The 21,381-nt window shown below is 45.2% G+C and overlaps 1 protein-coding gene across 1 annotated transcript; it reads left to right on the top strand.

The window, feature by feature from the left end:
* The first annotated feature begins 1,356 nt into the window (after window positions 1-1,356).
* FAM170A (family with sequence similarity 170 member A) lies at window positions 1,357-6,790 on the top strand. The gene is made up of 5 exons (XM_004759082.3): window positions 1,357-2,298; window positions 4,281-4,421; window positions 5,164-5,929; window positions 6,211-6,269; window positions 6,655-6,790. The coding sequence occupies exons 1-4, from the start codon at window positions 2,229-2,231 to the stop codon at window positions 6,215-6,217; spliced, it is 984 nt and encodes a 327-aa protein (XP_004759139.2). The 5' UTR covers window positions 1,357-2,228; the 3' UTR covers window positions 6,218-6,269; window positions 6,655-6,790.
* The last annotated feature ends 14,591 nt before the right edge of the window (window positions 6,791-21,381 follow it).

Genomic DNA, 21,381 nt, shown 5'->3' with positions numbered 1-21,381 from the left:
TCTCTGTGGTTCCTCATGCTATTTGTTAAAAGGCTTATGGGATCATTATTGTGGAAGAATCAAAGCAATGTCACAGGAACCCACTAATCCATCTCAACATCATTAAAAACAAGACAGGACCAGTGGGATTTATCACGGTAAGGCAAAGCTCTCTGCTCAGTGGGAAGCCTGCTTCTCCCACTCCTTCTCCCCCTGCTTGTGTTCTCTTCTCTCTCTCTCTCTCTCTCTCTCTCTCTCTCTCGCTGTGTCTGTCTCTGTCAAATAAATAAACAAAAACAAAAACCGAACAACAACAACAACAACAACAACAAAACCTCCTCATCTATTGGATATAAATACTGTTGCATTTAGAGAGAGAGGACACGTCTGAGATCTTCTTCAAAACACAGTTCTCCCGCCACCCCTACACACTCCCAGAAACATCTAAATTGGCACAACTGAAGGAAAAGCTAACTGTGTGTATGTGGTGTGGGGGAGGGGTGTGGGGATGGGACGAGAATGACAGAATATTGGTCATGGTTCAGTCTGGGTCATAGGTCCATGGAGCCACATCCCCATTAGACAGCTTTTATTATTATTATTATTTTTTTAACTTTGTGTATGCTTGAAAATTTCTACCACAGGGCACCTGGGGGGCTCAGTTGGTTGAGTGTCTGCCTTTGGCTCAGGTCATGATCCCAGGGTCCTGCAATCAAGTCCCCACATCGGGCTCCCTGCCTCTTCTCCCTCTCCCACTCCTGCTGCTTGTGCTCTCTCTCTCTCTCTGTCAAATAAGTAAATAAAATCTTAAAAAAAAAAAAAAAAAAAGGAAATTTCTACCACAGGAAGTTTTGAAAAGCCCTCTTTGCCCCTTCTTACCTAGGGGTTCTCCAAGAAACAGGAAGGTTGAATCTCATCTGCAAATCCTTGGAAGGCTGCATTTGTCCTGTCTTCACTCTCTGCTGTTGGAGACTGTGATGTCCAGCAGTGCCCTTCAGATCTGGATTCACCTTGGTCCAGTCGGGCTTCTTGGTGCCAGGGACGTCGGGGAGGTCCGCCTCCTCCCTCTACACCCGTACTACCTTCAACAGGAGGTGTCTCTCATTTTGGACTGGAATCAAGAGCATGCAGTTGGGTCGCCACTTATAACTGGTAGATGTTTCAGCCCACAAGCAAGGTACACAAGAAAGAGGATGGAATTGTTTTTGTAACTCCGCTTGATTTGTGTTGTAAGCCTTGATCCTGCTGGTGTCCCCTTTGGATTTCCACCCATCCCTATTGGGAGGTCATACAGGGCCACCACGAATGAAGGTTGAGGTGAGAGCATGGTTACTGTTTATTGGGAGGACACACTTACAGCTTCGATGTCCTGCAGCTTGGTTGCTGTGCCTCCTTTGGGTTTGGTGGTTCTTGGGTGACACGTGGGACAGGTTGCCATGATTCTGCCTGTATGCCCAATGTAGCCTTCGCCTTGTGGAGTTTTCTCCACATCTTCCGCTCTAACCACGCCTTGGAGAGCTCCTCCTTCGTGGTCCATAGACTTCTCTCTGACAGTCGGTACCTCTCAACAAGCTAGTAGGAAAAGAAGACAATAAGTACTGAATTTCAAGAATCCTGCTTCTGTTAGGTTTCTGCTCAAGTGCCCTGTATTATCTGTGGAGTTGGGGATTTTAGAAATAAAAGCCAAGGGGATGAGCATGATTTGCTGCTTTTAGCCCTGCCATGCTCTTCCTCTGGCCAGAGAACACAGAGTCTGCTACCTGCCTGAATGCAGAAGAGAAAGGGAAAAAAATAATAATGATAAAGGGAGAAAGGGGAAAATAAATGAAATGCCAGCAGATGAGTATTTCAAAATACTCTACCCCTCTTAAGAAGATGTGAGTTGAATTCATGGGAGAGATTCCACCAGGGGAAGAGGGATTGTTCTTGAACATGGGGTCTGTGTATTTGCAAAGACTGTGTGGGATCCAGGTCCCCAGAATGCTCTGATGTCATCATTCAGGTCAGAGAACCCCCGCTGGGGGCCGGGTGACCTTTGAACCTTAACAGCCCTGTGCTGGAGCAGGCACTGGGCGGTGTTGCTGGTTCTCTGTGTGGTCTGAGTTCCTCAGCCATTTAGGACACTCGACAATTTTTATTCCTTTCGGGTCACCTCAGCGAATTTCCTGAGAGTCAAGGAGGGCCAGCTAGTAGGGAGAAAGAGGAGCTGGGTGTTAGGCATCTTCTGAGCAACTCCTGTCGCCGGTACCATGAAACAGCGACAGAAGAGGAAACATCTGGAAAGTGAAGAGCCCCCGGAAAGTGCCCAGCAGGGAGGAGGTATGCGCTGGGCACCTTATCTGGGGCACAAAGGCTGCTGCCAGCCTGGACCTTCTCTAGGAAGCTGGGGTGGAAGAGGATGTGTCCCTGGGGAAGTAGCCGAGGATGCCGTTGTGTCTCTCCTGAGCATCCCTGTGGTGTGAGATGGCATGGGAGGGCCACGTGCCCCTGCCGGGAGTGGGGGTCAGCACTGCCCGTCTGAGGACTTCTCTCTTGAGGCGCTCGGGGCTGGAGCTCTGTTGGACTCATCGCAGGCCAGGGTCCTACTTGCCCAGACCTCCAGGGGATGGCTTTTCTCCGTCCTGTATTCTCTCTCATTCTCTTTGTTCTACCTTCCTCTGGGGTCACTGGGCGGGGCAGGGAGGTTGTGAAGGATGCCGATGAAGACCTATGGGTTCCGCTGTCCCTTTTACCAAAGAGCAAGGAGAAGCCTTGTTGAAAAATATTTTGAGGAGCAAGAAAGGAGATCGTCTAGCGATAGCATCATACTGAAAGCATGGAGATGGTATTCCTTCAGCAGGAAGAATTTATCAACGGGTCCGTAGGGGTCTGTCTGATCTACAGATGTGGGGCTCGGCAGCAGTGATCAGGGGAAGGGAGGGCCTTTCAGAGACTAGGTTCAGATGGATGGGGGTGAGAAATGGTGTCAGGGCCCTGCAGGGAGCTCTGAGAGCTGTGGATTTACTCCCCAGGGTCCCTGTAAACTAGTAGCTTGCCTGAAGAGAGGGTGTGGTCACACTGGGAGGCGGGCAGAATGGAGCCCACCCCAGGAAGCCAGCCGGAGCCTTCTGGCCCATATCAGAGGCCCGCAGTTTCCGCAAGGCACAGGACTGGGCATATAGGATGAGCCCTGGGACTGGAGGCCTGGACGGGAGGCAGATTTTCAGGCAGCAGCTGTAGGACAGAAAAGGTAGTGATTGGTGGGGTATTGTTTGCCTCTGTGTGTATGATGGGTGGGGGGAGCAGTGGGGAGAATGAGGATAGAGTATCCTCAGATGTGAAGTCGGCCTTGTAGAGTTCTTGTCACCATGTCTGGATCTGGGAGACATTCAAAACATGTAAGCATGAATACAGAACTCATAATAAGTGAGTTTCACGAGAGCATCTCTTATACATCTGTATACACTTTGTACAGAAAAAAGCCGCACATCTCCGCACGCCCGATTTTATCAAACCACACACAGATCGTATAGGTAGATATGCACGTCATTGCTGCACTGTGTTCACAAACCATCCACGGATGTCAAAGTCCTTTCCTCTTACTCTGAGCTCTGGAGTATGAGTATATCCCAAAATGCCACATGGGACATACTTACACTAAAAATAGGCATCACCCAAGTATTATATGGGGAAAGCTTGCACTAAAAAATTGTTTGTGGTTTAGCTGAAATGCAAATTTTGTTGGGTATCCTCTGTTTTTGTTTGCTAACTCTGGCAACCCTTGTGTACTTAATGCCAGCTAACATATCATATGTTTACTGTACTTATATCTAGTGTCTGTCTTCTACTAGAATGTTCAGTCTTACCAGAGCCTAGAATAGAGACTGATACATAGTAGTAGCTACTCTCTATTTTTGAGTGAATGAATGAATGATTGACTACACACCATAAATACATACCATATTCTATAAAATGGTTATGTGTCACCCCATTTCGGAGTTGTGAACACCAACATTGCACCAAACACCACACCGATGCGTGTGTGCCCTCCTCATCACGCCACCCTCACATTTGTGAAAGGTTTGGCTGATACACACGATGTTCACATTTCAGACCTACTCAAGCCTTCCATCCTAAGCAGACACTAACAAAGTAAGTGTTGATAGTAATTCAATACAGGAGTAGCCATCCGGGACCAGACTTTGAACCGCGTGTATTCACTGCACTTGATATATGTCATTTGGTTGATATTTGTTGGACAGACAAATGATGTCCAGACATGGCCCACTCATCATATTTCTGAGGCTTTCCTATCTTTCCAGGGGTCTCAAAGTCACAGGAGGATGCCCCTCAGCTTGAATCAACTGGGGTGGCCAAAAGTTGGGACACGGCGGTGGGGGAAGTGTCCTCTGCCTCTGAATACTTCTCCTGTGTCTCTTCTCCACGCAAGCTCATCTGTGCTGGTAAGGGTTCAGGGCTCCTTGGGTGTGGGGCACATAGACCCAGGAGAGGCCAAGAAGAAACCCAAGACAATCAGAGGTGGTCAGAGCTCCTCGAAGGAGCCCGGGAAGCTGGCATCGCTGTTAGGAGAGCGTGGGTATGAGCTCAGTGTGTGTGTGTGTGTGTGAGGGGGATCCCTGCTGCAACCACAGTGGGGATGTTAAGAAGCATGAGCCAGAAAGGCCTGGGCTGGAAGTATGGTGCCCAGAGATGGGGTGAAGGAGCTGTGTAGGTTGTGCCTTTGCTGTTGCCTCCAAAGAAGGACAGAGCTCCTCAGCCCAGGTCTCCAGCCCTGGAGCAGGACCGTCCAGCTCAGATCCCTGCACCCCGAGGCACACAGCTGTACTCCACACCATGTACATTCATTCTCAGCACACAGCTCCTGCCCCCGAGACATGGGATCTGCCGCACCATTTCCTACATGACTGTCCACATTCCACAAGCACACCGATGGTATCACAGATAACACACAACCCACCAACATCCCAGAAATTCCACAACCCCTTGCCACCCTGCTCCACACCCCTGGATACTGACACCTTGCCAACATCCTTTCACATGCATGAAAAGGGCCTAGTGGACACCACCCCGGGTATGAACACTGACCCCAGGCTCCCCACACCATGCATCTTCACGTGTGAAGACCCCCTCAACTTCTGGCCCGCCCCCTACTCACATTCTTATGTCTCTTACTTCCTTTCCCAGGACTCCGGCGAGTACCTCAAGACAGTCCCCAGCCTAGATCACCCCTAACCCAGGTTCAGGAACAAGGGGAGACTGCTGCCCCCTCACACCGAGTCTCTTCATCCCCTTCGTCCTATAAAACCTGTGTGTCCTCTCTGCACACAAACAAAGAGGAAAAGGGCATGAAAATATACTACATGCAGGTACAAATGAAAAAGGGCGTGGCTGTCTCCTGGGAGACCTCGGAGACCTCGGAGTCACTAGAAAAGCAGCCAAGGATAGAAGAAGTGACCCTTCCCGAGGATGTGCAGGTAGGGACTCCCCCCTCTGACGTGTCCACCAGAAACCTGCTGTCTGACAGTGAGCCCAGCGGGGAGGAGAAGGAGCACGAGGAACGGGCAGAGTCCGACAGCCCACCTGGGTCACCCGCAGTTGAGGAGAGACCCAGGGCCAAGACCCCCGACTGGCTGGTGACCATGGAGGCCGGTTACAGGTGCATGGCCTGCTGCCGGGTCTTCTCCACCCTGGAGGTCCTCCAGGAGCACGTGCAGCATGGCATCCGGGAAGGTTTCAGCTGCCACGTGTTTCACCTCACCATGGCCCAGCTGACAGGCACCGTAGAAGCCATAGGCCCCTGTGAGGAGGAGAAGGATGAGAAGGGGGAGGAAGAGCAGGAGAGGCAGGAGGAGGAGAAGGAGGACGAGCGGCCCCCGCAGGAAGACCGCAGCCCAAAGCGACCTTGGAGCCAGTGCCCAGGCTGTGTGTTCCATTCTCCAAAGGACAAGAAGTGAGAAGGGGCTGGGGCTGCCGCGGGAGCCATGCCTTCTCCGAGCTGCCCCTGTTTCTCCCGCCCAGGCTCACCCTTCCAAGGAGGGAGAGCTGGGGGCTCTCAGACCTCAGAGGACACCTGAAGGTTGGGGGCGGGGCAGATAACTGCGGCCCCTGGCTTCTTGTCCAGGCCTCTAGTAAAGATCTGACTGGTAGTGGGAGTTTATCCTGATCTTTTCAGGCTAACAGAGCACCTTTCTTCTTGAATTACGGAGCATCTTTGTTCTGGTTTCCACACAGCCACTGAGATTTGTGAGCCGGAAGATCCCAGAAGATGGTGTGGCCTTCTCTTGGGAGAGGTAAGGCCTGAGGCTGGCATCGTCTGAGCCAATGTCATGAGGTTGCAGAGGAATTTAGGGGGACTGAGAGAGCTCAGCACAACCTCAAGGGCCGGGAGTGGTGTGAGGCGGGGACAAGGGGCTTAGCGGGAGCAGAGGTCTGAGGGGTGAGGGCCAGAGCCAGAGGTCCCAGAGTGAGAGAGGGGTGAGAAACTCGGAAGTGAGGCCCCAAGAGATCTGGAAACGGTCCAGCACCTTGACTGGGCTGTAGCTGTTCTGGAAAGAAACCCACTCTGGTGTGCATGGCTCTGAGCTTTAAGACGGAGGTGAAGGGTTACTCGGACTAGTGGGACTCCCGTTGCTTTTGTCTCTTCCTGCTGTGCCTTATCTGTTGAATTGCTTCCAGGGAGAAGACAGGACCCTGGGGAGAATAGCAGACAGGATGCCGACCACGTGAAGGAAGATGAAGGAACCAGCGCTCTGTCTAGCATCACAGGACCATATAAATGTCTTATGCAATAAAGGCTGTTTTCCAAACTTCACCCGGATATATTCTTGAGTCAAAATTGTCTGTCCACCATGTGCACTGGTCTCACTAGCGGCTGGCAAACCAGGTTTCATGTAAGTGCCAAAGACCCCACGGTCCTTTTGCAGAAGCAGCAGTACTCACGCCCCTGGGACGGATGAGGCTTCCGTGTGACCATTTTCACAAGGCTGGCTTCCACATCTTGCAGGAGACTGGGACAAACACGCTGAGTTCCACTGAGGTTGCTGGTAAGTAGCAGGTGCTCTGGAAACTGTGTCCCATGGGTCATGACTGAAAGCACTGGGATGGTCTTTGGGGAGCTGGTGGGTGCTGTGTGTGTCTCCCTAGTTCTGGCCTGGACGGAGGCCTTTTAGTTGTAGCTTTACAAGGAAGCACCAGGGCAGAGGAGAGATGCCTTCATGTGGAAGCTGTGCATGGAACAATTTCTTCTGGGGTTGGTGGGACTTCGTCACGGCACTCGAAAAGAAGCCACTTGACCACAGTCAGGAATTGGAGGAAGACACAGCTGTAATCGGAGGTTCAGCCAAGAAGCTTGGAAGCTTGGATATTTCCAGTTCTGATGTTAATGGGTCAGTTGCCAAATGAATTCTTACTCTAGCTGCTCAAGTTTGGGATGCTGTCATCCCTGAACTTCGTCCTTACCCCACTGCTACCAGCACCCCCAGAGCTACAGATGTCTGGGAGGGCCTGAAGAATCATTTCAATGTATGAGGCTGTCCATGGATGGAGAGGTAAGGGGGTGGGTACTGTATGTCTTTCTAGTCTGAGTAGGGGGCCAAAGCCAGGCTCCAGAGAACTGATGGAGTTAGAAGGGAATAATTCAAAGCTCAGAGCCTCTGTAACATGAAGCAGAACCAGGTCTAATTCCAAAGTCCCATGGATTTTTTTTTCCAGGAGCTGAAAGGTGACTTTCATGGGGCTTTCTTGAATCAGCCATGGTTCCTGTGATCTGGTATTGCTGTCACTATTTCAGTCACCATCATTATTATCTTCCAGCTTCCTCACTGGCTTCAAGCTTCTCAGTCTCTCCAAAGGGGGTGCCCTCTGCGTGTCCACATCCTTCTGCCTCTAGATGCCCAGTGCCCCCTTTAACGGTCATTCCAAGAATTCAGAATTTACTTCTGTACTCACACCACCCTCTGGGAGATTCTGCTCTCTCTCTGGCAGGCTTTCTGTGCTCTGTCATCTTCTCCTTTTGTTCCTTTGCTCCTTGAGACCCCCAGGAATCTTCCAACCCCCTGTGCCTTCCTGGGTCTTCCACTGATAGCTTCAAACACCTAGCATTGATTCCACAGGACTTGGCAGGGTGCAGGTTACACAGAGTTGTGGCAGTTCTCCCTGCACAGGGGGAGAGAGAGAGAGGGAGAAAAAGAGAGAGAGAAGACTTCCCAGGAAAGCAGGGAGTCACACGAGGGCCTGTGGCTACGAGTCAGCAGCAGGCAGTTATTGCTAAGTCTAGAGAAACTTGACGGATTTTTCCATGCGCTGACCTTGAATCCACCTGGCTTATTGAACTGTCTTACTAGTTTATCTGTGTGTTCTTTTGGGCTTCCTGGGTAAATGATGATATTGAAGGTAAATCCTATGCTCCATGGATAACTTGAATAATTCATTTTATAGATACTTTTTATTTTAATGTATTTATTTATTTTTAAAGATTTTATTTTTTTCTTTAAGAGAGAGAGAGCATGAGTGGGAAGAGGCACAGAGGGAGAGGGAGAAGCTGACTCTGCGCTGAGTGGGAAGCCCGACCCAGGGCTCCATCCCAGGAACCTGGGATTGTGACCTGAGCTGAAGGCAGATGCTTAACTGACTGAGCTGCCCAGGGGCTCCTATAGATACTTTTTAAACACATAACCATTTCTAGACCTATTTTTAGTGCCCCTCCCCCAGCTTCCCAGAAGTGACCAGTATCAGAGTTTTGCAGGTATCCAGTCCATATTTTCAGATACATAAAATCACAATATAACATTGTGCATCCCATTTTCTTTCAACCAGTCCTAGGGTTTCGTGTTTTATCTGTATCAATTTTTAATTGACCTAGGTCTGTTATTTTAACTGTTCAATGTTATTCACTCATATGAATACAGCACCACTTTTTTTTTTTTTTTCCCGGATTCAGGTGTTACTGCACAATTGTGTTTTGTCCCTCCTTTCTCTGGAGCAAGCAGTATTTCTGAGAGCCTTCCAGACTTCTCCTGTCAGTCAGGAAGGGCCAGACTATCTGAAGGATTGCTGCTTGCCTTCAGATGCCTTGCAACAGCCTACTTCCAGCCAGCAGTTGGAAGCACCGAGAAGTAACCACTCCTCCAAATGGGAAAATTGAAGGAGCCAGAAGGTAGGAGGTTATTGCCAGGTGTCCTTTTGGACCACAGGAACGTCTGGGCTGCCTTGAGCCATCCCCCATCACCTCACCCACCCTGGCTTCTCTAAAGAAATGTGGGGAAAAGGAGAATCTGAAAACTCTGAGCAGACACAGGTGAGATGCAGACATGGAAGCTATGATTGAGGTCTCTTGAGTGGACTCTGGGGTGCAGATGGCCAGGCTCTGCCTTCAGAGAACTTCCAGAGATGTTCATAATTGGAGTGATGCCAGGCACACGCAACTGACTGGGGCCACCCTGTCCCAGAAAGCTCTGCTCTGTCGGTATCTATTCCTGGTCACTCTTGTTTCCCATTAATTGGCCCTTGCCTTTGGTCTTCCACAGATGGGGACCACAGGAAGTAGAAGACCCAGATGACCCATCCTGCTGCTCAGTGTCACCGAGCTTGAGAGGGAGGGAGGAGGCCAGATGATGCTCATGAAGGAAAGATGGGCTTTAAAGAGAGGATCTGAGTGAGGGGGTTTTCTCAAGTCTTGATGAACAAAATCTAATGTCATTACCATGAGGATTTCCTGAAGTCCTCCTTCTTTCAAGGCTGGCTGTGGGTCTGGGTTTACTCGGTGAAGGAAGCAGGGTTCCTGATCCGTTTGGTGCTTGCTAACACTTGTCCACATCTGATATACAACTCTGTGAGCTTCGTCATCCCTCTAAGATGACTTTTTACTCTTCTCTCTCCTGAGCATTTGCTGCTGTCCTGCAGAAAGACCCCCCCATTAAAATGCCACTGCAGTGAATGTATAATTTGATAATCGTGCTTCTCATTTTATTCTCAGCACCTTCTGATAAACTCTATCTGCTTTAAATGCTGCTGTTGGATAGAGTGGGAAAGGTCCTGTGATCTCTAATGACTTATGCAGGCAGGTTCCGTGGAGACACCCATTGTCCCATTCGCAATGGGCACATCCAACCTGACCCGCCATTTTCCTCATGCTTTTTGGAGCAGCCTGTAAGTGCAGAGGCCTTTGGTTCCCTTCATAGGTGTTTTAGGTGATCTTCTACTCTGCGATTTCCTCACCTCATCCAAGAATCTGACTTGAGCACCCTGCTGCTTTGGGTCCCCACACTCCTCCTGTCATCTTCTCAATGCTGGAGAACAGTTTCCCTCGTCTCTTGGCCAAGCTCTTCCCTCTCTGAGGCACTCCATGTTTTATTCCTCAAAATCTGAACAGTAAATGGCTTATTAAACCCAGAATCAGCTTATGCTGAGAATGTGGTGAGAAGCAGGATGGTCAACAGAACAGCTAGTTCCCCTTTTCTGAGGGGCTTGAGAATTTGATCTTTAAACCTCTCTAACATGGAAGGGAAATAGAATATAACACTAGCAGTTAACAAGAAAGCTCTTTTCTATGTATTTGTGTGGATTTATTAGTCTGCAAAATGACTCTGTGAAGCAGGTCCCATTATCATATTGTAGGATGAGACTTCTCTGGCCAAAGGGATTGTGGGAACAACTCCTGGAGCCATCTGGGAAATTTGGTCTCATTCTGTAGCCCTGAGTTCAGCTGGAACCAGATAGCAGTAGCCTGGAACCTCTGTGGGGGTGAATGAGGATTTATTCATGCCTGAGGTCACTGTACATTGTAGTCATATCAGGTACTAAGAAATGTTAAGATTGATGAAGTGCACTTGCCCAGGTAGCCAGAGTGTTTTTTTGTGCAGATAACTTCTGGCCTAGGGGGGTTCTGAGCTGGTTCTGTTTGATCTCACCCGGTGTGGGCAGGGGTTCCCCCCCTCTCATGACCACCCCCACAGCCTCTCTAGGGGTATGGGCCATGCCACAAATTGGGTTTTGAATGTCTTGGCAGAGTGGACACACAAGAAGTTGGATGGGTTCCACCTGCGTGTGTCTCTTGCTGGGGAGCTATGGGTGAAGTGCTGGTTACTGGAGACACAGGCTTACTTGGCAACAAGCAGAGTTTTATCAGAGTGATTTCTCTACACGTGTGTGTGTGTGTGTGTGTGTTTGTGTGTGTGTGTGTGTGTTCCCTTCTGGTTGGTTCTCTAGTGTACATGTCCTAAGACTCCATCCACCCTCAGCCCAAGGAGTCCTTTTCATCACAAGGGTAGGGCATTTGCCTCATTTGTCATTGTATCCTTTCCCCAAAGGATGGTTATGATAAGGTGTCTCCACTTCCCAGGCTTTTTTCTTTCACTTCATTTCAGTCCTATTGTCTCTTCCCTCCAGGATGGTCTGTTGACTCAATGAGTGTAGATCCAAAGATAGGAAGAAATGCCAGCAATTCCAAAATAATACAGGCATGGCAGGAAAACGTCAAAACATTTATCCTGACACATCTTTAAAAATTTCACAAAGAATATATTAAATCTGTAACAACTCAAATGATAGAGGAATAGAATAAAACTTTTTTTCTTTAATCCTCCCCCAGTGTATTTATTCCAATCCTCAGAGTTAATATGATGAACCATTTGATAGGCAAACTTTCATACATTTTTCTACACACACACACATACACGCTTTTCTTTTTTCACATACGTATGAGCTGGGTCCCCACCAGCTTGCCGTGATTGTCATTTACTCTCTCGCATTGACTCATCCACTGGTAAAGTAACCATTTTCATGGAGATATTTTCTAAGAGTGAATAGGAAACATCTGCTAAGTTTTAACTCTGTATCACTTATTCTTCTAATGGCTTATGTGTAGCTATCATATGTAAGTTTCAGGACCTACCCACCGAAAAGGTACAGTTAAAAGCCCCCTGTGACAGATAATGGCAGACGAGGCATGATCATCTACTCCGGGGACTTGCCTGAGACGGAGCAAGTGCAAATCCATGACTTTAATCATTCTCCTTTATTGTCTCTGGAAGACTGGGTGATTTTGCCACTAAAACCTTTAAATATCATGTTCCATTTTTACATCTCTAAAACAAGCATGGACTTGTTACATGGGGTATGTCAACTGACTCTTTAAAAAAACCCTTATGCTGCTGGATGAAGGTAAGCTTCATCCAGATTTAAGATTTAAGATTGCCTACCAAATTTTAAAAAGTAGCTTATTAAACTCATTTATGTAATATCAAGTCTAGTATGCTGTCTGAATAGCAACAAAGAAGTGAAGGTGGGTAAAACATTACCTCGAGCTGACAAGGGCCAAGAGTGTGGTAATACCGGGACCAGGGTGGAGACTCATAGAAAAACCCGATATTTCCATCCACACCCTTGGAAGAGCTCCACCAACTGCCTACGCCCCTGAGGCAGCTAGTCAGCTCACTTAGTATACCGCATCTTCAATTTGATAGACCCACAAGGAAGCCTTCCATGCAGTTAGCGGTTCTGCGTTTTTGATGCAATCATATTTTCAGAGTGTGGGAGGATATGAAGCTATGAAAATATCCTTGGAGAGACTTGCTTATTAAATTTGTCTTTTTCAATCTTCCTAATACTTTTTCACTAAACACCAGGCGGTTCCCGTAATTTTTCAGATTCATGTTGTTTTTCTTTTGTCTGATGAACTTTTACATACTTCCTGATGAGCTATTGAGGTTGGAAAAAAATCAACATCTCTACAATAAAAAAGATATTGACAATGACAAGCAGAGAAAGCCCGAAAATTGAGGCTATACTTCATTATGGCCTGTTAATTGGAATGGAAAATTCAGGTTCACACTGCTTAGGGTATATAAATAAAAGCCAAGGTTTCTCTGAGGCATCCCGGGGATCCTTATGAGTCTCTACCATTTGTAATGAATAAGATTTGACTGATAAAATATAGGATATGTAGTTAAATTTGAATGTCAGAAAAACCATGAATACATTTTTAGTATAAGTATACTCCGCATCTTATGTAGGATACACTTATGGTAAAACATAAATATTATTTATCTGAAGTTCAGATTTGACTGGATGTCCTGGATTTTTATTCAGTAAATCTGACAACCTTAGAGATGAGCCATAGAGGGGGGCAGCTAAGAGTGGGTACACATGGGCTCTTGGATAGTCACAAGTTACTTAAGGACTTCTAGGTAATGTGTCAAATCCCATATGGCTTAGCTGAGAAGCCATGGCCAGTATTTGACTCTAAATACTTCCTTGGGCTTCTCTTCGGGGGGGATGAACCTTGCTCTTAATGGCTTTTTGGTAAATCTGAAGCCCATATCCAAGGCAGAGGAAATCCCAAAGTGAGTCTCATCCTTACGACTACATTTTCGTTTCAAAATGGAGTCTTCCTAGAATTAGTTGCATATAAATAATAAGAGATGAAAAGGTTTGTGAACGTGGGGTTAGTATACATTATACTCTTTATGGGTGAAGTTTCGCTGTCCTGGGATACTTAACATGAGCAATGTGGAAGATCTCAGAGTCCCAGGGAGACAGAAATAGTCTTGTCATACTTCTGGATACATGGCCAGGCTCTAGTGTTGTAAAGAGTGAACATCTGGTCTTAGAAACACAGACCCAGGCTTGGATGTTTCTGAGAACCAGGCAAAGACCTGAGTTTGAAGTTTACCTCTTACGCCTTGTGGGGACAATGATGAACCCCATGTAGTTCCCAGAAGAGAAGTCATGGAGCCAAACCTTAGTTATACCCATGGTGCAGGCTTCTATATTTGGTTCTATCCAAATTATAATTCATAGTAGAGCTTGCTTACAGTTATGGAAGTCCGGAGAATTCAACTATGTTCTTTGGGCCTTCACTCCCAGAGAGAAGACAGGGCTGATACTATAGAAATGTATATGGTGGATGGTGGCATCACCCAGGCCCTAAAGACTCGTGCTATTCCCTGATGTGTGTAGCAGGATTTTTGTCTCTTCTGTGACCTGTCACAGCATTATGAAAGGAAGCTGCTGCACCTGTGTCATAGAATTTCAGAGGTGGTGGGAGAAGAATGGTCGGGTTTAGGCTCAGTGGTATCCCCAGGGTCAAGGAGAACAGGTGATCAGAAGTGGAGGTGTGTGGGGTGGGAAGGATATTGCTGGGATTTCACATATGCTGCGGGACCAGGGAGGACCACTGGAAGTCCTGGGCTGTGATTTCAGTCGCTGGTAAGGGAGTGAGGAATGGAATTGACCTTATATACCTGGCCAGCTTCTCATTCATTCTTTGTCCTTCATTCATTCGGTCATTCATCAGTTGGTTTGCTGTCATGCACCAGGTGTGGTGTTGGGTTTTGAGACACAGCCGTGAAGAAAATAAGATCTAAGTCCCTCTGGGGGGTCATAGTTCAAAGAGATGGATACCTACATAAGCATAGGAATTGATTAATTAATTAATTAATTGGCATAGGAGATAAGTTGCCTAATAGAAGAAGCAGAGTCTCTGTGGGTACAAACCAGAAGGTCAATTACCTGAGCCCAGCAGTAGGGGTAGGGGGCGGGGGGCCAGAGGGAGTTCTCAAGGGATGTTGATAGGGGAGATCTGCAGCATGAGCAGGAAGTTTTCTGGACCTTGCCAGGCAGGGATGGAGGGAAGGAAGAAAATTTCAGGAGGAGGGACCAATCCATTCCAAACCGTTAAGATGTTCTTTAGTATGTCTGGGGCATGAAATCTGAGGGAGATGAGTGACAGGACATGTGGTCAGGAAGGGAGGCAGGGTTTCGTGGGCCATGTACACAAGTTTAAACTTTGTTCTTTGGGCAAAGGGAATTCACTGGAACTGTTAGGCAGAGAAGTGACTCTGTCACAAGAGTGTCTCAGAAAAGTCACTTAGGTGACCGTGTCTGGGGGAGGATCTAACTGGACATCAACATAGATGGCAAGCTCACAGTCTTCTGTGTGGAGACCATGGTCCTGCATGGGACTATGTAGGTCACTGGAGTCAAGTGGGCCAATGCGTGGGAAGTTGTTTTCTTTTTTGTATGAGGTTGGCCAGAGGCCATCAAGTCTTCATTCCATTAAGAGCAACATGAAATCAGTGAAAAACTCCTGAGATTATACAAGGCAGAGCTTTCTTGGCATTTAAAAAATAATATAACCTCAGGACCTGAAAAGGGGTCTGGTACCTATAACAGCAGAATGGAAAAAGCAGCTGGGGACCAAAAAAAAAAAAAAAAAAAAAACCACAAAAAAAACCCCAAAACCAAAAAAAAACAGAAGATGAGGGATTCTGGGGCATAAAGCCCCAGAAATCTTTTTTTTTTTTTATGATTTTATTTATTTATTTGACAGAGAGAGATCACAAGTAGGCAGAGAGGCAGACAGAGAAGGGGAAGCAGACTCCACGCTGAGCAGAGAGCCCAACGTGGGGCTCGATCCCAGGACCATGAGATCAAGACCCGAGCCAAAGGCAGAGGCTTAACCCACTGAGCCACCCAGGCTCCCCAGCCCCAGAAATCTTTTTTTCTTTTAATTTTTTACTTTTATTTTATTTTTTATAAACATATATTTTTATTCTCAGGGGTACAGGTCTGTGAATTGCCAGGTTTACACACTTCCTAGCACTCACCATAGCACATACCCTCCCCAATGTCCATAACCCCACCCCCCTTTTCCCAAGCCCCCTCCCACCAACAACCCTCAGTTTATTTTGTGAGATTAAGAGTCACTTACGGTTTGTCTCCCTCCCAATCCCATCTTGTTTCATTTATTCTTCTCTTACCCCGTTAACCCCCCATGTTGCATCTCCACTTCCTCATATCAGGGAGATCATATGATAGTTGTCTTTCTCCTACTGACTTATTTCACTAAGCATGATACCCTCTAGTTCCATCCATGTCGTTGCAAATGGCAAGATTTCATTTCTTTTGGTGGCTGCATAGTATTCCATTGTGTATATATACCACATCTTCTTTATCCATTCATCTGTTGATGGACATCTAGGTTCTTTCCATAGTTGCCTATTGTAGACACTGCTGCTATAAACACTCGGGTGCATGTGCCCCTTCGGATCACTACGTTTGTATCTTTAGGGTAAATACCTAGTAGTGCAATTTCTGGGTCCTAGCTTGAAGTCCGGAATTGTGATGCCACCAACTTTGGCTTTCTTTTTCAACATTTTGAGGAAACTCCATGCTGTTTTCCAGAGTGGTTGCACCAGCTTGCATTCCCACCAACAGTGTAGGAGGGTTCCCCTTTCTCCACATCCTCGCCAGCATCTGTCATTTCCTGACTTGTTCATTTTAGCCATTCTGACTGGTGTGAGGTGATATCTCATTGTGGTTTTGATTTGTATTTCCCTGATGCCGAGTGATAGGGAGCACTTTTTCATGTGTCTGTTGGCCATCTGGATGTCTTCTTTGAGAAATGTCTGTTCATGTCCTCTGCCCATTTCTTGATTGGATTGTTTGTTCTTTGGGTGTTGAGTTTCCTAAGTTCTTTATAGATATTGGACACTAGTCCTTTATCTGATATGTCATTTGCAAATATCTTCTCCCATTCTGTCAGTTGTCTTTTGGTTTTGTTAACTGTTTCCTTTGCTGTGCAAAAGCTTTTGATCTTGATGAAATTACAATAGTTCATTTTTGCCCTTGCTTCTGTTGTCTTTGGCGATGTTCCTAGGAAGAAGTTGCTGCGGTTGAGGTCAAAGAGGTTGCTGCCTGTGTTCTCCTCAAGGATTTTGATGTATTCCTTTCTCACATTGAGGTCCTTCATCCATTTTGAGTCTATTTTCGTGTGTGGTGTAAGGAAATGATCCAATTTCATTTTTCTGCATGTGGCTGTCCAAGTTTCCTAACACCATTTATTGAAGAGGCTGTCTTTTTTCCATTGGACATTCTTTCCTGTTTTGTCGAAGATTAGTTGAACATAGAGTTGAGGGTCTATTTCTGGGCTCTCTATTCTGTTCCATTGATCTATGTGTCTGTTTTTGTGCCAGTACCATGCTGTCTTGATGATGACAGCTTTGTAATAGAGCTTGAAGTCCGGAATTGTGATGCCACCAACTTTGGCTTTCTTTTTCAATATTCCTTTGACTATTCAAGGTCTTTTCTGGTTCCATATAAATTTTAGGATTATTTGTCCCATTTCTTTGAAAAAGATGGATGGTACTTTGATAGGCATTGCATTAAATGTGTAGATTGCTTTAGGTAGCATAGACATCTTCACAATATTTATTCTTCCAATCCAGGAACGTGGAACATTTTTCCATTTCTTTGTGTCTTCCTCAATTTCTTTCACGAATACTTTATAGTTTTCTGAATATAGATTCTTTGCCTCTTTGGCTAGGTTTATTCCTAGGTATCTTATGGTTTTGGGTGCAATTGTAAATGGGGTTGACTCCTTAATTTCTCTTTCTTTTGTCTTGTTGTTGGTATAGAGAAATGCAACTGATTTCTGTGCATTAATTTTATATCCTGACACTTTACTGAATTCCTGTACAAGTTCTAGCAGTTTTGGAGTGGAGTCTTTTGGGTTTTCCATATATAGTATCATATCATCCGCGAAGAGTGATAGTTGGACTTCTTCTTTGCCGATTTGGATGCCTTTAATTTCCTTTTGTTGTCTAATTGCTGAGGCTAGGACTTTTAGTACTATGTGGAATAGCAGTGGTGATAATGTGACATCCCGGCCATGTCCTGACCTTGGCAGAAAAGCTTTCAGTTTTTCTCCATTGAGAATGAGATTTGCAGTGGGTTTTTCATGGGTGGCTTTGATAATATTGAGGTATGTGCCCTCTATCCCTACACTTTGAAGAGTTTTGATAAGGAAGGGATGCTGTACTTTGTCAAATGCTTTTTCAGCATCTATTGAGAGTATCATATGTTCTTTCTTTTCCTGATGTGTTGTATCACATTGATTGTTTAGCAGATGTTGAACCAACCTTGCAGCCCTGGAATAAATCCCACTTGGTCCTGGTGAATGATCCTTTTAATGTACTGTTGAATCCTATTGGCTAGTATTTTGGTGAGAATTTTTGCATCTGTGTTCATCAAGGATATTGGTCTATAGCTCTCTTTTTTGATGGGATCCTTGTCTGGTTTTGGGATCAAGGTGATGCTGGCCTCATAAAATGCGTTTGGAAGTTTTCCTTCCATTTCTATTTTTTGGAACAGTTTCAGGAGAATAGTAATTAGTTCTTCTTTAAATGTTTGGTAGAATTCCCCCAGGAAGCCATCTGGCCCTGGGCTTTTGTTTGTTTGGAGATTTTTGATGACTGTTTCAATTTCCTTAATGGTTATGGGTCTATTCAGGCTTTCTATTTCTTCCTGGTTCAGTTGTGGTAGTTTATATGTCTCTAGGAATGCATGCATTTCTTCCAGATTGTCAAATTTGTTGGCATAGAGTTGCTCATAGTATGTTCTTATTATTGTCTGTATTTCCTTGGTGTTAGTTGTGATCTCTCCTCTTTCATTCATGATTTTATTTATTTGGGTCCTTTCTCTATCTCTCTCCTTTTTTTTTTTTTTTTTTTTTTTGATAAGTCTGGCCAGGGATTTATCAATCTTATTAATTCTTTCAAAGAACCAGCTCCTAGTTTCGTTGATTTGTTCTCTTGTTCTTTTGGTTTCTATTTCATTGATTTCTGCTCTGATCTTTATGATTTCTCTTCTCTTGCTGGGTTTAGGGTTTCTTTCTTGTTCTTTCTCCAGCTCCTTTAGGTGTAGGGTTTGGTTGTATATTTGAGACCTTTCTTGAAGTTTATTGAGAAAGGCTTGTACTGCTATATATTTTCCTCTCAGGACTGCCTTTGTTGTGTCCGACAGATTTTGAACTGTTGTATTTTCATTATTGTTTGTTTCCATGAATTTTTTTGATTCTCCATAATTTCCTGGTTGACCCATTCATTCTTTAGAAGGATGCTGTTTAGTCTCCATGTATTTGGGTTCTTTCCACATTTCTTCTTGTGATTGAGTGCTAGGTTCAGATCATTGTGGTCTGAAAATATGCAGGGAATGATCCCAATCTTTGATACCAGTTGAGACCTGATTTAGGACCCAGGATGTGATCTATTCTGGAGAATGTTCCATGTGCACTAGAGGAGAATGTGTATTCTGTTGCTTTGGGGTGAAATGTTCTGAATATATCTGTGATGTCCATCTGGTCCAGTGTGTCATATAAGGCCTTTATTTCCTTGTTGATCTTTTGCTTGGATGATCTGTCCATTTCAGTGAGGGGAGTGTTAAATTCCCCTACTATTTTTGTATTATTTTTGATGTGTTTCTTTGATTTTGTTATTAATTGGTTTATATATTTGGCTGCTCCTATGTTAGGGGCATAGATATTTAAAATTGTTAGATCTTCTTGTTGGACAGATCTTTTGAGTATGGTATAGTGTCCTTCTTCATCTCTTATTATAGTCTTTGGCTTAAAATCTTATTGATCTGATATAAGGATTGCCACTCCTGCTTTCTTCTGTTTTCCATGAGCATGGTCAATTGCTTTCCACCCCCTCACTTTAAATCTGGAGGTGTCTTCGGGTTTAAAATGAGTTTCTTTTAGGCAACATATAGATTTATTTTTTTTTATGCATTCTGATACCCTGTGTATTTTGATTGGGGCATTATAGCCCATTAACATTCAGGGTAACTATTGAGAGATATGAATTTAGTGCCATTGTATTGCCTGTAAGGTGGCTGTTACTGTATATTGTCTCTGTTCCTTTCTGATCTACGACTTTTAGGCTCTCTCTTTGCTTAGAGGACCCCTTTCAATATTTCCTGTAGAGCTGGTTTGGTGTTTACAAATTCTTTCAGTTTTTGTTTGTCGTGTAAGATTTTTATCTCTCCTTCTATTTTCAATGATAGCCTAGCTGGATATAGTATTCTTGGCTGCATGTTTTTCTTGTTTAGTGCTCTGAATATATCATGCGAGCTCTTTCTTGTCTGCCTGGTCTCTGTGAATAAGTCTGCTGCCAATCTAATATTTTTGCCATTGTATGTTACAGACTTCTTGTCCCGGGCTGCTTTCTGGATTATCTCTTTGTCACTAAGACTTGTAAATTTTACTATTAGGTGACGGGGTGTGGACTTATTCTTGTTGATTTTGAGGGGGGTTTTCTGTACCTCCTGGATTTTGATGCTTGTTCCCTTTGCCATACTGGGGAAATTCTCTCCAATATACCTTCTGCTCCCCCCCATTTTCTTCTTCTTCTGGAATCCCAATTATTCTAATGTTTTGTCTTATGGTGTCACTTATTTCTCGAATTCTCCCCTCGTGGTCCAGTAGCTGTTTGTCCCTCTTTTGCTCAGCTTCTTTATTCTCTGTCATTTGGTCTTCTATATCGTTAATTCTTTCTTCTGCCTCATTTATCCTAGCTGTCAGAGTTCCCATTTTTGATTGCACCTCGTTAGCTTTTTTGATTTCAACTTGGTTAGATTTTAGTTCTTTTATTTTTCTAGAAAGGGCTTTTATATCTCCTGAGAGGGTTTCTCTACTATCTTCCATGCGTTTTTCAAGCCCAGCTAGAACCTTGAGAATCGTCATTCTGAGCTCTAGGTCTGACATATTACCAATGTCTGTATTGATTAGGTCCCTAGCCTTCGGTACTGCCTCTTGTTCTTTTCTTTGTGGTGAATTTTTACATCTTGCCATTTTGTCTAGTAAGAGTATATGAAGGAGCAAGTAAAATACTAAAAGGGTGGCAAAGACCTCAGGAAAATATGCTTTAACCAAATCAGAAGAGATCCCAAATTGTGAGGGGGGAGAAAGGGGATAAAAAGAGGTTCAGAAAGGAAAAAAAAAAAGAAACAATTAAAAAAAGAAAATGAGTAAAGAAAAAATATAAATAAATAAATAAATAAATAAATATTAGATATACTAGTTAAAAAACATTAAAAAAAAAGAAAAGGGTAAAAGTTACAAAAAGATTTAGCAGAAGAAGAGAGAAAAAAAATTGAAAAAGAAAAAAAAATTAAATTAACTGCAAGACTAAAGAATCATGGGGAGAAAGCCATGAGTTCCCTGCTTTGCTTTCTCGTCCTCCGGAATTTTGCTGCTCTCCTTGGTATTGAAATCGCACTCCTTGGTAGGTAAACTTGGTCCTGGCTGGATTTCTTGTTGATCTTCTGGGGGAGGGGCCTGTTGTAGTGATTCTCAAGTGTCTTTGCCCCAGGCGGAATTGCACCGCCCTTACGGGGGGCCAGCTGAGTAATCCGCTGGGGTTTGCTTTCGGGAGCTTTTGTTCCCTGAGCACTTTCCATAGAGTTCTCGAGGACGGGAATGAAAATGGCGGCCTCTCGGTCTCCGGCCCGGAGAAGCCGAGAGCCTGGGGCCCCACTCCTCAGTGTGCCCTCAGAGAACAGAGCCCAATTACTCCCAACTCCGTGGACTTCGGCCGTGCTTTGAGCTCACCGAGCCTGTGACCA

The sequence above is a fragment of the Mustela putorius genome, unplaced genomic scaffold, assembly GCF_011764305.1.
Source record: "Mustela putorius furo isolate JIRA1106 unplaced genomic scaffold, ASM1176430v1.1 tig00003923_pilon_pilon_pilon, whole genome shotgun sequence".
NCBI lineage: Eukaryota > Metazoa > Chordata > Mammalia > Carnivora > Mustelidae > Mustela > Mustela putorius.
This window is presented reverse-complemented; position numbering and strand designations above follow the sequence as displayed.